Raw genomic sequence first — 15,800 nt, 5'->3', positions numbered from 1 at the left:
ACGTAACCTCCGTCCGCCTTGGGTGGTGGCGGTAATGCATTTGTGCATAGTTGATGTTGGGCAGTAGGAGAAACAAGACGGGAGAGCACATGAGCCGAAGAAACGGAATATCCAGGAGTGAAAATGAATCGTCCCATGATGGACCAACTATCCAGGAAGTAGACACACGGAGCTTCAACACAGCACACGATGCTATAAATCCCAGGTAGTCGCCAGAGTACTTCGCACACTTTGATCGAGACTGACACCTCAAACCCTGCGCTGGCTGAATGAGGATTCGGTGGAAATAGCATGGACCCGACCGTGTTATTTAGCGAACAATAGAGTGTATGGCTTCATTATGATGTGAAAAAGATTGTCAAGCACTTTGCTCTGTCTTTTGAAGACAAAAAAATAAGATGTTTCTTGTTCACGTAGCAGAAAAATTGAAACCAACATTCAATTTCATATCTTTATTATATTACATTATAACATATCAGAGAAAAACCAAACTGTGCTTTGCGGGACACCACCGAAGACCGCAAGGTTGTGTTGCAGTCAGAGCCAGGAACTGCAACTTGCTTGTTTAATCCAAAGCTTTATCCTTGGAAATATATTTTTTTAAAACAGGAATTTTGTTTACCTGTTAACATGCCAGGATTGTTCAAGGTAAATTGACCGAATATCCTCCAAGATGTTCCTGAAATTTCACATTTTCTGTGATGTGAAGAATGCTAATCATTTTATTTATTTATTTTTGCTCCATAACCGTTTTTTCGATGTTGGTTTAGGGACCAATCAGCAGGTGCTTTTGTGAAAAGGTCACGGTTTAAAGACACCATCTCTGACATATTTGTACAACTGCCATATCTCCCTCCTGCAGCGAGCGCTTTCTGGTGCGGCTCAATCGTAATGGGTTACCCAAGAGCCATGAGAGGGCGGACAGGCTCTGCGCGCTCTTCACGGTGAGCAAGTGATGTCCTAATGGCTTGGGTTTGACAGCCATGCAAGACACCTGTTTCCTTGTGGAATGTCAGACAAATATATTGGAACCAACAGCTTATTCCTTTTTCTGCACAGAAACCGTGACTTGATGATTAAATGGTGCTATAATTTTTTTCTGAATCGTTTATTTAACAAATGTGATGCTTTGCTCAAATGTTTTTTTTTTCCAGTTGTTTTGGGGGAGGAAGTTGGGTGAGGTTTGTATTGCCATCAACTCAACTTTTTTGTATTCTGCCAAGTCTGTCAAAATGGCAAGTGTGGGTTGATGAAGCGACACGTTGAGCGAGGGTCGCCGGGGCGGCACGTTGAGCGAGGGTCGCCGGGGCGGCACGTTGAGCGAGGGTCGCCGGGGCGGCACGGTGAGCGTGGGTCGCCGGGGCGGCACGGTGAGCGCGGGTCGCCGGGGCGGCACGGTGAGCGCGGGTCGCCGGGGCGGCACGGTGAGCGCGGGTCGCCGGGGCGACACGGTGAGCGTGGGTCGCCGGGGCTACACGGTGAGCGCGGGTCGCCGGGGCGACGGGATTGGGCGCGGGGCAACGGGATGGGGTGCAGGTCGTTGGGGCGACGGGATGGGGCAGTTGTCGGCCTGAGGGATTACATTGTGAGAGTCCGAGAGATTGTGAGATAATTTATTGATGGAGACGCTTGCGTGAGATACTGTAACTTTAAACTTGGTAAATTATTACACGGAAGCTGAATAAGGTTACAAAATGTCAAAGTTCTTGTGAGAAAGCACTTTCCATTACTACCTGGGCATGGTTACAAATGTGATCTGTCTGACTGTATCACTGATTGTTAATGTTGTCCTCTCACCAGCCTTTTTTGTTTACCGTTGTAGACACGAGGAAATCGTGGATTAAGCGAGGGATGTGAATGTTTGTCGCGTCAGTAGTTGACTTTGATGGGGAAGGGCGTGTGAAGAGGTCAGGGTGTGTCGTTAGAGCAATTTGAAGGGACTGAGGAAGTTGGGATCACAGAGAACAACATCTTTTTTTTTTGGTGAACCGCACACTGGTTCGTCAGACAGCTGGTGAGACTTTACGGGGATGAGGATGATATGTTGGGAGGAGAGGAAGTGTTTTCTTATTCAATAGGTCACCTTTGATCTTGTGAGTGTGAACACAAATTAACTTGATGTGCGTCGGGTTTTCGAACCTCTTGGAGCTTTGAGGAGGGAATGATGTAAAATGTTAAAAAGTGTTTTCTCTATTCCAGAGCGAATATAAATAGATTACGGTGTTTCGACTTGGATCGCGTGAACCACATTTTCGCTCTGCGTGGCTTGCTCTGTTGTGCATATCTCGCAGGACCTTGGGAGTGGAGACGTACGGCAGGACGTGTACCTCGTTGCCCACGTGCTGAGAATAGGTGGGATTTCCTTCCCTGCAACACCTTGATCTCTTTTGCAAGTTTTGTCTCTCCGATGGGCTTAATGGCTCAACCGGAGGATGGTCGTCTATTTATCCCCAAAGGAAATGACAAAGTGAATCGGTGAAAGGGCATAAGGCGTGGAAATGAATAATTTTGGACTCGTGCATTGTGGGTAAACACCAAGTGGCAGTTACCCCTAATTAATAATAGTTTGTGCCATGCTAAACCAGTGTTCGTTTATTCAATGTCCGTACTCAAAAGCTGCAAAATGCGCCACCATTTCAGGCTCGATACTCTCGAAACCGTGTAAATCTCAGCAAAAATGACAATTCCATCGAGGTCCAAATGGTGTGGCAGTCCCTGATAAAATGCAAGTTGACCCCTCTGCGGCCACGTCTGTATGATGGAGTTGAGGATTTCATTCTCAGCGGCCATCAAGTGTGAACGTTGATAGCTTGCCGTCGTTGTTGGTGTTTGCTACGGGACTGGGCGTCGGACAAAAGCTAAAAGAATGACCAAATGTCCCAGAAATGCGTCGTGTAGGCCATGCACCACAGGAGTATTTATTCGCGCTTCGGCTGTGGGCCAGGTGCATGAGTGTTGCGATGATCTCTTTTTGTCTGTCTGTGTTTGCCAGCAAACTAACTGGGCAACGAGGGCAGGGCGAATCACTAAACATGGCGCAGAGCTTTCGTATGGTGAATGTTGCGGACGAGTCCAACTTTGAGCTCGCAAGGAAAGATGTAAAATGAAATTTAGTACAGGATGGTATTAACACTGCGGCCATGCGACGGTATAGGTCGGCACCCTCTGTGGCATGATTGCACACCCACTAACTTGTGCCCCTGAAGAAATGCTGTAATCTGCACTTTTACAATCTTGGCCTTCAAGCATCATTGTTGGCTTGTACCCGCAGGGGCGTAGCGAGGGTTGGCAGGACCCGGGGACAGGTGCACAGTTGTGCCTCCTCTGTTTCACTTCCACTTTTGAAGAGCTTCCCCGGTGATCAAAAAGCATGCCATGATTTTTTTTTTTTTTTTTTGAACAGTGGTGAGGTAGAAATCCCATGCCATGAAGAGGTGTCGGAGAGAAACGATCACAGTGCTACTGTAGAAAGCCTGGTGTTGGCTTAGTGGTTAGGGTGGCGGCTTGGGATCCTAGGGTCCTGAGTTCAAGCCCCGTTGGCCGCTGAATTAATACACCAGGAAGTTGACTCAGCCTGTCATCCTTCCGTGGTCGGCAAAATGAGTACCAGTGTACTGGTAAGGGGGACACTGCATCAGCGGCGTAACCGCGTCCCAACCAATGATGCAACTTGCAGCCACTGGCTGCACACGAAGAAGACCCCACTCAGCACAGATCGTAGGCAGGGTAAGCTGCCCTATCACAATATTATTCAAAACACACTCTTAATTTCCTCACCCCCTCTCTCCCCCCCCCCCCTATTTTGACTGTTCTTTGTTCTTTTCTGTGTTCTTCTTCTTGTTTTATGAGACTCGATTTTGCATACAAATAGTCATTTCCACATCTGTTTATATTTGATGAAATACATCAACATAGAATGGACAAAAATGCTCGGATGGGCTTGGATTGGGAAATTGGGTTAGAACGGGCATGCTTTTGTAGATCTCCGATTTTTCGGAAAACCACAGTCAAACAAGTTTGTCCTGAGTTCTCCAAGCCGACTCCATTTTGAGGCACCCAAGGATCACAGGTTCCCTCACTCTTTCCATCCTATTCAGCCCATTGGGAACAGGATAAGGATTAGGCTTTCGCTGCAGCTCTGCTCTCGGCAACTGGCTGATAACGGAGACGCCTGCATGAGGACGGCTCTCTACAAATTTGGATTTGATCCTCGAGACTTTTTTTTTTTTTGTGTGTGCGCTAAGAAGTTCAAGCGAAGTCTCCTCTATTGTAAGGATAATGCTTTAAGCTCCCTCAATAATAGGCCAAAATCAGTCTTCCGTCTGTTTTACCGTCTCGGCTTTGAGAAAGAAAGTTGGAATTTAATTCGTGCCACGAAACTAAATTTGGCCTTTGATCTATGTTCTGTTGTTGAATCTCGAACTTAAGTTTTACATTCACTTTGATCTCTTCTTGTCCAGTGTCTCTCGTATTACAATGTAATCTTGTGGGGGGGGGGGGGGGCGGAAGTGCAAGAGATGTAACCATCAATCTCACTGATGAAGTGCTAATGAGATTTTGACTGTCCTTGCATTACGATAAGACAGCCTGCTGATTAAATGAAGGTGCGAATGCTCTTCCTCCTCCACCGAGTCACTTCTCGGAGATCACCCGAGCTTGCTGATCGATTGGTTTGACGCGTTTGCTTGTCAAACTCCTGACCAATACTGCGTCCGTACCTAGTCGCTAAAGCTGCGCTATCGGAGCATTTGGCTCTCAACAAAGACTCGGGCTTCGAAGATGCCACGACCGAGGAAATGGTATTTGTGTAACTACTTTACGTCGATGGCTTCCTTCCTTTCTTTGCTCCGAAACTTCTGCTTTCGAACACTTTGCATTCCATCATGACACATCTTGAAGGAAACGTTGTGGAGACGCATTGCACACGGGGGCCCAGTTCCGACGCGAGCTCATGTCAGATTATGGAGCTCTCTTCATCTTTTCCTGCACCTTCGCCATTGTAAGATTGAAAATGCAATGTCGTGCGGCGGGACGAGTCGGCCCCGTGTTTATGCCTGGACTAAGCTTGGACCATGTTCGCTGCAGGGAGGATGGTGGCAGATTCACGCAAGGCGGCGAGTGGAGCAGCCTATCGCCGTCCTTTTGGTTGTGCTGTGCTCAGCGCGGCAGAGTTGCTGCACGGCGACTCGGATCGACAACGTGACGAGCGAGAATTTGTCCTCAAAGTCTTCACGTGGGTGGACTCGTTGCCGCACCAAGCCCACACACTTTAACCTCCCCCCCCCAACCTGGTTTTGTTTAATAGCACGTTTACCACACCTGGTTTTTTAAATTACCAGTCGCACGTGTCGTGCACTCGTTTACCTCTCATTGCACCTCGTTTTGGGTATTCCTTAACAAGCTCCTCCGTTATGCATTTATTGTAAAGCAAGGAAATTTCTGTCGAACTGAGCAATTTCAGATTTCAGATTGGCAGGTAATTCAAGGGAATGTAACACAGGTGGAGGCCATTCAGCCCAGGATGTCTGCGCAAACACCACACCAACCCATCGACACAAGATCCAAGGAAGAAAATGCCCCAAAAAAAGGTTTTCATTAATTAATTGGGTTGTTGTTTTGTTATTTATTTATTTATTTATTTTTATCCATGGTTTTTTTTTTTCTGCTGATGGGGATACCAATCTTAGTGTAATTGCTATAAAAATAAAAACGGTTGTTGATGAAAAAATAAAATCAGGTGGTGTATTGGTACCAGCCATGGGCACCCAAACATAAACCTTCCTTCCCCTTTTTTGTGTGCATCACAAACCTTCCTGGGAGTTCCCTGAATCTACCGTCGTCGGTTTCATCGAAATCTGTTGATCCATTCTCAAGTTTACAAAAAAAAGGATTCCTGGGAGATAACCAGCATCCCAAGTTGGCATTTACAGTTTTGCCCACATGCAAAGCTTCCTTTTTATTTATTTATTTATTTATTTGCATCACAAACCTTCCCAGGAGTTCCCTGACTCTACTATCGTCGGTTTTGTTGAAATCCGTGTATCCGTTCTCAAGTGATAGCACGACAGACGGACAAACAGACAGACATGGCTTTCAAAAACGTGGGCCAATATACCAAGTGTCCTGCTTGTGCTTTCCTGTTCGGTTAACGCTCCCTGTAGTGGTGATAGCGAGTGATGAGAGCGACAGACAACATGCATGATAAACCACATGGACTTTACCTTGGCTTACTGGTTAAGATGGCTGGCTTAAGATCATCTGAGGGTCTTGAGTTCGAGCCTCTGTCGTGCTATTAAACAACACCAGGTGGGTTGACTCAGCCTGTCATCCTTCATAGATCGGCAAAATGAGCACCAGCTTACTGGAAACAGGGGCACTCCATCAGCGGCACAGCTACACTCCCAGCAATGATGCAACCAACAGCTACAGGCTGCATTCGAAACATTGAGTCCTTGTGATATATAGACTTGGTTATGCATTTTTTTTAAACTACCATTTTATCAGGGAGGATGACGTGTTCATTTGGGGTAGGTTCTGTGTTGGAAAAATGTTCGAGTGAAAGCATATGCCGAGTTTGAGTCCGATTCTCCTGAGCTTGTGATGCCATTTCCATTTACAGGTGTAGCAACGAGAGTGAATGGCATCAGATGCATGAGAACATTGTGAAGAAGTCGAACACAAAGTATTACCCTGCAAGTTCCAATTACGGTATAAGTTTGCTCCATTATACTGACTGTGTGTGTGTGTGTGTGTGTGTGTGTGTGTGTGTGTGTGTGTGTGTGTGTGTGTGTGTGTGTGTGTGTGTGTGTGTGTGTGTGTGTGTGTGTGTGTGTGTGTGTGTGTGTGTGTGTGTGTGTGTGCGCGTGTGTGTGTGTGTGTGTGTGTGTGTGTGTGTGTGTGTGTGTGCGCGCGCGCGCGCGTGTTGGTGGTTAGAGTACGACATTTAGGGAAGAGGCATTCCTCCCAACTTGTATGGTCATGTGATCAATATGTGATGTTGATTGGATAATGATAAACCGGCCCTATTTTGATTTGTCTTTGGTGAGTTGTTTGAGCCAAGGAAATAATCTCGGAGGACAATAGATCATGCTGTGTAAAATAAATAAATAAATTGAGGAACAGAATTTCTCATTTTCTTACCCGTTTGCCTTTGGCATTTTGTCTTGGCATTCCCATCGAAGGTCCTCTTGACTGGTTACTCGTTCATCTTGACAGGAATCCTTGTGGCCTTGCAGCTATTTTATGGAGATCTGGACCAGGTGCGCCGGGAGAATCCCTACATCTTCACACGAGGTCTGGCTCTCACTCGCAAGCTGGGCTTCTCTGAGGTCATCATGCCAGGTGAGGACCGAGCACTTTTCTTTTTTTGCCTTCTCAGCTGCTCCTGTCATGCCTTGCTGAGCGACATCCACGGCTGCACAAACGGTGTGCTGATCCGCTGAGACGCTGGTGCTCTTTTGTCTTCCGTTCAAAGCCGATGCCGTGTCAATCGTTCAGACATAAATTTCACACGGGCAAGGATGTTTCACGACAACGGATGGATCGATAAAGACTTTCATAATTTATTTGTGGCCATGTTCACTTCCGTGGTAAATCGTTGTGGTGTACATCTACACCGTTGTCATCATTCAAGCACGATGGCGAGCACTGTGACGTCTTGTACCTCCGCTGAAGGAAATTTTAAAATAGTCCACAGGATTTCATGTGATTATTCTCTTTGCACTTTGGATTAACTTGTGTGTGTGCATGCGTATGGGTGTCGGTGGTGGACGCGAAACACCTGCTTTATCACTCAGTTTTCTGGGTCCACTTTATTACCTCCACCACCGAAGGTGGACGGAGGTTATGTTTTCACCCCCCCCCCCCGCCGTCTGTCTGTCTGTCTTCTGTTTGTCTGAGCAGGATATCTCAAATAGTTAGACTGATTTGGTCGAACCATGGTAGACAGGTTGGGTGTGTGACAAGGATGAATTGATGAGATTTTGCTGAAGATCAGGATTGAGAAATGAGAATTCTTAAAAATGATTCTTCACCATTGAGAGGTTGGGCTAAAAACGATAAATAGCACGATATCTCAAAAAAGTTGTGGACAGATTCGGACGAAACTTGGTGGACACGTTGGGTGTGTGACGAGGACAAATTGATTCAATTTTGGTGAAAACCCAGATCCCATATTAAAAAAAAAAAAAAACATTAAAGTGATTCTTCACCATTGAACGATAGGCCCAGAAACTGTATGTAGCACGATATTTCAAAAAGCTGTGGATGGGTTATTGCAAAAGTCGGTGGATGAGTTGGGTAGGCGACAATTGAACGAGCCCATTAGATTTTGATTGACGTCCGGATCCAGATCCGGTCCATCAGTGGGATATAAAACGTAAACTGTTCAGCCAGGAGGAGGTATACGCTCCACGGAGTGCCGTTCTCGTTTCTTCAGCTTTTTCTGTATCGGAGCTGCTGCTCCTTCTTTGGTGTGATTACGTAGATCGTACACACTGCAACCGTAGGTCAAGTGATGAGAGCCATTTGATTGCAAAGTCAGTTGCTTCATGTATTTATTTAAAGGACCCCCTGGATCTTCTCTGCACCCAAGTCTTGCACTCTGCATGGGACTGTCTGATCATAATGACCGTAGTAACAGATGAAAGAAGTACCAATGGCATTGTCATACAAAAGGAATGAAAGAATCAATGATATACACACATACACACAGCATCATGGCCAAGACATAATTGCCTCCGTTTTTAACACTTACAAACACTGAGTACATCATTTTTCTCAGAGATGGATGAACAGATTTTTGTCAAACTTTCAGAGGTTCATCAGTGAGTTCCTGTGAGTTTTAGGCAAAATACGATTTTGAAAGTTTTGAAAAATAAAGTTGGGTTTTTTTGGAATTTTTTATAAATAGGGTGTCCCTAAAAAATGACATCATTTGAAACTTGAATATCTAAGTAACTCCATGTCCCAGGCAAACGAAAGTAAATAGGCTTCATGTTGAACAATAAAATATTTATTTATCAAAATTCGAACAAGAGATTCAGAGGGATGTAGATTTTATAACCGTTTTCTCAAAACTTCACAAATGTTCAATATGCGCACCGCCTGTGACACGACACGCGTCAATGATGTGCCTTTTCAAGGTTTGATATTAATCGGACAAGTGCTTCCCAAGTTATGGCCATTTATTTACCAAACCAATGACAAGACACGTTGCTGCGTGGGCGTGGCCGATGGGGGAAGGGAACCTCAGCCGCGTTCCCCATTCCGGGTTACAACGTACGGGCTTCCGGAGAGTGATGACTTCGTGTATTCTAATAATTTCTCGATTTCTTATTCGCATTTATAGATAAACACAATGCCCCAAGTTATGATCGTTTTCATATTAGACGGTGCATAAATTTCGGTAACATCAGAGTGCTGGTATGCTCTGAACCAGGAAGTAATTTTTTTTTCTCTCTCTTCTCTTTTTGTTTTTCCTTGCCACGACATTGCGAAAAGGTAAAATACATTGGCGCTAATTGAATATTTGGGCATTAAAACTAAATTGCGAATAATCGTAACTGCGAATAATATGCGAACTTCCGGGCCACGCACGTGCGGGCACGCGAGAGCGAAGAAACGGCCTGTGTGGTTGTTGTTTGTTGCTCGCGGTTTGAATATTTATTTATTAATAGATTTTTTTTTTTTTTTTACGGGCACGTACTGGTTTTATTAAAATTTGAGATCATTTGAGCGAGAATTAGCTATGTTATTGGACTACGAAATTATGTCATTTTTTTGGGGACACCCTGTATATATATTTTTTTATCGTGCCAAAGCCTTTTTGATGATTGACAGTTATATTCCAGTACACATACATATCTGTAAATACAAAACAATTACCAGACATTTAAACACAAATAAACCTCTTCCAGAAGCGGTCAAAGTCTTCTTCTTCTACTTCTACTTGTACTTCCTCCTGAAAGGCACCATATTTATGTATCGGGGGAAAACTTAACCCAGAAACATCAACAGTACATTCACGAGCATCCATTTACCGAATAACATCAAATTCCATTTCTAAGGTAACACTTTGACAATGCTTCATAGCCAATAATCTACAAGGTGTTTACAAAGTCCCGTTACCCCCAACGCAGAACCTGATACATTTATACAATGAACATTTATTATTGTCATAAAAACCAAAGTAATAATAACATTGACATGAAATATACACACACACAAACCAGGGTCAATGATGATTATTTTGATCTGAATTAGAAATGAACAGGATAGAACCAACATCATAAATAAATGTGGAAAAATTACAGCCCAGACCGGGAATCAAACCGAGGTCTTTTGGCAAACCGTACCAGTACTCTGCCATCTGAGCTATCTGGGCGACCCACCGGCTGAGCAACGCAATTCTTCCACATGTAGAAATTCCGCTCTCTTTCCCCCACTACTTCCAGGGCACTCGCTGCCAACCATTGGAGCAGCGAGGACCTGCTCTCAAGAGCGAGGCCTCGATTCCCGGTCTGAGCTCGTAATTTTTCCACATTTATTTTTGATGTTGGTTCTATCCTGTTCATTTCTAATTCTATCTATTGGCCCCATGTGGTGATTAATCGTGGACATGGATGTGTCCCCCCCTACAGGGGGAAGACCCTCTCATGAGGAGGCCCTGTCGAGTAATTTCGACTTACCTGTGTTTCTGCTGCAATCGCTTCATCTCCGTGATGGCTTTGGTCCCGAATGTAAAATTCTCCTGTTGACATGTTCACAGCAGGCTGTTTGATGCCCTCGATTATGAAAATTCCCTGCAGATTGTGGCAGCTGCAGCTGAGGAAATGAAAAGTTTCTATTTCATGTCAAACACTCTCCGAATTGGACATGTGTCCCCCACCCAAACCCCAACCCTCCCTTTCAGGTGATATGCGCAACGAAATGTTCATCACACTGGAGCGTGGTGAGTTTGAGAAGGGTGGAAAGAGCGTGCAGAAGAATGTGGAGGTGACGATGTATGTGCTCGATGTTCAAGGCGATATTCTTCCTGTGAGTTTGCCGCGGCGTACATCCCCATTTTCCTCGAATAACTGTTGTCGTTTGTCATCTCCAAGTATTGCCTTTTGTAAGTAGGGCATTTGAAACGCTGCTTTTGTTTGCTTCAAGGAAGCAGTGATAGTTTGCCTCTTGACTTTCACTTGCTTTTTTTTATTTTTTTTTTTCATTTCCTTGTATTCCTTGATCCGTGAGCCGTTTCTTCCCTTCTGGCAGGATTGCATCTGCGCCGGTTCCGGTGAGCCCGGAGTGACCAAGTTTCGTTCCTTTGTTCTCTACCACAACAACTCCCCACGCTGGGCTGAGCCCATCAAGCTTCCCTTGCCCATAGAACGTTTCCGTGGCGCTCACCTCCGCTTCGAGTTTCGACACTGCTCCAGTGAGGCAACGTGGCAAATGGGCCCGACTGTCTCCATCACTTTACATCACTCCACTTTACATGACAAAACATTTCCAAGCAGCGTAGTTTTGTGCGCAGTGACATTTTGCTTCCAAATGTGTGCTTTATTAAAATGGGTGGACGCAGAGGATGGAGCCTGACGTCGTAGCAGCTTTCACAACTTTCAAATTTACCCACACTACCTGAACGTGGACTTGGGTTGTGCGGTTTCACCCCTGTTTGTCCGTCTGTCTGTTCGTCGATGAGCAGGATATCTCAAAAAAGTTACGGATGTATTTGGACGAAACTTGGTGGACCGGTTGGGTGTGCGACGAGGATGAATTGATTTGATTTTGGTGAAATTCCGGATTCGGATACGAGAAGCTTTTATCGATTCTTCACCGTTTCGAGATGGGGCTGAAAACGATATACGACGCGATATCTCAAAACGTTGTCGATGGATTTGCACGAAACTTTGGTGGATGAGTTCAGTAGGTGACGGGAACAAGCCGATTCGATTTTGCGGAAGATCTGGATCCAGATCCGGCCTATCGGTGGGATACAAAACGTAAACGGTTTAGCCTGATGGAGGTATGTGACAAAATGGCCTTCGTCGATCTGAAAAGCGAGTTGGCCACGGGTGCGAAAAGAGATGAATACTGATGGATGAGAGAACAACGCATGGGAATTGGTCGTAATTGTTCCTCCTTTTATTGAGACCCGAATTGTCCCGTTGCAGATGGAGTTGTTTCAATAAATCAAGTTGTTCTATGTTTCCAATATTATAGCTTTCCCACGGTTTTCATTCACAAGCATTTGATAAGGGCACACCTCATGCAATATGGAAGTCGACGCATTGCACAGGCCCAGCCAAAAGGCTTCTATTTTAAAGATTATTTTACATCTTGCTGGTGATTCCTTTAAAGCAAAGACTGAGGTTTTTAAATTTATGCCTTGGACACAGTCCCTCTTCCCTCCCGACCCCTTCTTCCCCAGGAGTTGCTTTTAATTTTTTTAGTGACATGTCTTCGGCCATCTCGCTTATCAACGTGAACTGTTAAGAAAGCCACTCGTTTACGTTTCTTATTAACAGAAAATCAATGGCTGTTCTTTCAAGGTTGAATGCAGAACTAATCTTGCCGGTGAAGGCAAGTGTTCGTCTCCGTCAGTGGAAAGGTAGAACAATGGACGAAATTGACTAAACGTTGATTGAGGTGTGCTCACTGCCGTGGGAAGCAAGGAAAGGCTGATGTTTCTGGTGGTTACCCTTCGTAGAGGGCTCAACGAAAGAGGGGGACATCTTTTGCTCTGACGAAGAGTTAATGCCTGAAACGCCATGTTCTTGCATCCGACGATATCGAACGTACCTCGAACCTGACTTTCACAATTCCAGTCGTTGTACACCGTCTTCCAACAGGTCTCATATTGTCCTTTGCTGTAACTTTCCGTTCTTCTTCAACTTATTTTTCTTCTTCTTCGTTCATATGCAGCATGATGCTACGGGGTAGCATCATTGGCTGAGCGCGTGGCTCTGCTGCTGATGCAATACCCTCCGAGTAGGTTAGGACAGAAATTTGTAATTTGATCATGATGACGGCGATAGCTCACCTACTCTTCGTGAAGGACACCATGGGATCTTTAGTGTCCACCAAAGAATGCTGACGGACGCAAGGCCCATTTAACGTACATCCGAGGGACTTACACACACATTGATGAATCGCCCTGCCTGTGAAACAACCAAGATGACAGTTTATAGGTGGGTCAGGATTCAAACCCAGGCTAGACAGCTTAGAGGTGAGTGTGCGTACATCTACAGAATCCTGTGAGCCCCGTTGTTGGCTCACATGGACTTTAGTCCGGTGAGCTTATGCGATCGAGCAGTGTCCGTCTGTGAGTGAGTCAGTCAGTGAGTCCATAAACACTTCAGTCATTGTAGCGTGAACCAAACACGTGATTTTGATGAAACTTGGCCACAAGGTTCATATCTGATGCCTAACGAAGGTATATTGACCGCATCAAAATCTGCGCTCATCTGGGGGGTTTAGCAGGGGATAGGGTGGTTTGACCCCCCCCCCACCCCCCCTCCCAAAGTAGCTATTTGCTTTCTTCTCTGAAACTACACTCACGATTTCAATGAAACATGACCACAACTTTCATCACCCGTGATTTACCAAAGTTTGTTCATGGAATTAAAAATTAAAAATGAGGGTCAAAATGGGTTTGTGGGGGGGTTTGAGTGACTGTTGCTCCTGATGCAAGTGAGCTTCAGGAGGCACGGTCCTCTCTCTTTTTTTATGCAACACCAGCTCGCGTTTGGTTAAAAGAGCCTGCAAGAGAAAAAGGAGAGTTAAATGATTGTGTTGTCTTGCATATCCTGCTGCGCACTCTCATGAAGTACTCCAGCATTTCCACAATGCATGTTTGCAATTAGAGTTGAACAATATTTGTTTTGCTCTGTGATTCAAACACAATATCCATGTGTTTCATTGTACTTTCAGCAAAAGACAAGGGGGAGAGGAAACTTTTTGCCTTTTCCTTCACTCCGCTGATGCATGAAGATGGCAGCACACTGACGGACACGTTGCATGAACTTCTCGTCTACAAGGCATGTCTGCACGAACACGAAGCAACAAAGCGTGGAAGAACAGGTTTAACATCTTGGCGCTTGATTAACGACGTGTCATTATTGAGGCTGAATGGGTCTTGTATTCTGTTGGTGTTTTTAGATCCTCGTGGAGGATCTCTAAGTCTTACTCACGTTGTTGTTCTTCATCTTCTTCTTGTGGACTTTTTTGTTTCACAGCCTTCAATTTTCATCAAAACTTCCTGAAACTTGGCATATATATGTAAAAATACCCTGCACAGACAGTAACCATCTCCGATTTTGAAAATTCCTCCTAGAAAAAAAAGTTGACGTCATAATATCACCGCTAATCGAAATCGCCTATACCAGTATCTCTGAAACCAGGCAAGCTGTTTGAATTTTGTTTGCGGGAATCAAGCCGGGCATTAGCGCAGATAATTTATCGCAGACCTGATACATCACAATGACGTCGTATTCGTTTTTATGACGTCATCATTAAGAGGACGAGGATCTTAGCTCATTTGAGCTTGTTGGTGTTGAAATGGCACAGTGAAAGAAAGCATCAGCTGGCAAGCCAGCCCTTTTGTTTTTATATAAGCATTTTATCAAAACCTTCACCTCTCTTTGATTGTCTTAACGGTATCATTTCACAGTGTGATGAGAGCCTGGATTTATCAAACCCAAGTATCTACCTGTGTCTGCGGAGCTCCAAAGACCATCAGAATGGAGCACAAACCACCCCGGCCTCTCTCAATGGGCCTGTCCAGTTGAGCGCACGTGAATCGTTCTTCATCTCCACCATCCTCTGTTCAACCAAGCTCACTCAAAACGGTGCTTTTGTAATCTTTTTTTTTATCAAGATATCTTGTTTATTGCAGCGGTTTCGGCTGAGCACGACTCGTGATGCTGTGATCCTGGATTCAAAATAACTTGTCAATTCGTTTTTTTTATTCGTCTAATATTTTGGAACCCAGATCTGGGCTCATGAAAGATTGAAGAGACTGGGGGTAGGCTAGTTAGCCACAAAGAACTCGGAAGAATTCCCACGTTTTACATGCTCACCATGTTTAGGTGTGTTCATCCATCCATGCATCCATCCATCGGGACCATACTTCCACTCACCTACCATCCCTCCACCTCACCAACTTGATTAATCTATACATTAATACTGAAGGACCAATTTTGTGCTCCTCCTAGCGGTCACGTCACGTTTTTCTCGGTACTGTGACCTGGACTGAAAGAGACTTCGTACCTGTAAGAGTGCATCGCACATCGTGGCAATAGTCAAACTTCAACTCTAGCAGAATAAACACTTTTCGTTTTACATTCGTTTACATGGCGATGTGTGACGTCACCGCTGAGAGGCGTCAGGACGTCATGACATCATCGGTTATTCACTGACGCCATTTCGTCCGTCGTCAGAACGTTACTGCTGAGAGGTGTAATTACTAATTCCACTCCTCGAAAAGAGCGTCTGCAATGTAAAGTCCTCTTCTGCACATGGTGACTACCTCAGAATGTGAATTTGACACAAAAATGTTACAAGAAACATTGTACAGTAGACGCCGCTTTATAAATCCACCATGGGACCACGCCGTTTGGATTTATTAAGCGGAGAACCTATTTTCAGCCACCTACTGGATAGATAAGACAAAAAGCGAATGTCGTTAAACCCTGCTTTATGCTACAAAAACATTGATTTATCAAACGGTGACAAGGGGATTGTTCAAAAGAATCTCTCCAAGGTCGCTTGCTTGGGAGGGAAGGTTTTGCGCAAATGTTCCTTTATTGAAT

At 44.9% G+C, this 15,800-nt stretch overlaps 1 protein-coding gene across 6 annotated transcripts in view; it reads left to right on the top strand.

The window, feature by feature from the left end:
• Positions 1-15,800, top strand: part of DOCK4 (dedicator of cytokinesis 4) — a 289,016-nt gene that overhangs the window by 131,698 nt on the left and 141,518 nt on the right. For 4 of the 6 annotated variants that reach the window (XM_085894107.1, XM_085894106.1, XM_085894105.1 and 1 more), the window contains 9 exons: positions 863-944; positions 2,292-2,352; positions 5,086-5,233; positions 6,620-6,708; positions 7,216-7,341; positions 10,913-11,037; positions 11,260-11,422; positions 13,921-14,027; positions 14,660-14,837. In XM_085894107.1, the coding sequence (XP_085750233.1) occupies positions 863-944; positions 2,292-2,352; positions 5,086-5,233; positions 6,620-6,708; positions 7,216-7,341; positions 10,913-11,037; positions 11,260-11,422; positions 13,921-14,027; positions 14,660-14,837 (1,079 nt within the window). Of the gene's footprint in view, positions 1-862; positions 945-1,154; positions 1,182-2,291; positions 2,353-5,085; positions 5,234-6,619; positions 6,709-7,215; positions 7,342-10,912; positions 11,038-11,259; positions 11,423-13,920; positions 14,028-14,659; positions 14,838-15,800 lie in introns of all 6 variants that reach the window. The other 2 variants (XM_085894104.1, XM_085894103.1) reach the window with 1 other exon arrangement.

The sequence above is a fragment of the Eptatretus burgeri genome, chromosome 9 (genome assembly GCF_056783735.1).
Source record: "Eptatretus burgeri isolate ZD-2024b chromosome 9, Ebu_testis_v1, whole genome shotgun sequence".
NCBI classification, from domain to species: domain Eukaryota; kingdom Metazoa; phylum Chordata; class Myxini; order Myxiniformes; family Myxinidae; genus Eptatretus; species Eptatretus burgeri.
The sequence above is the reverse complement of the archived record's forward strand: the minus strand, read 5'-3'. Positions and strand labels throughout refer to the sequence as shown.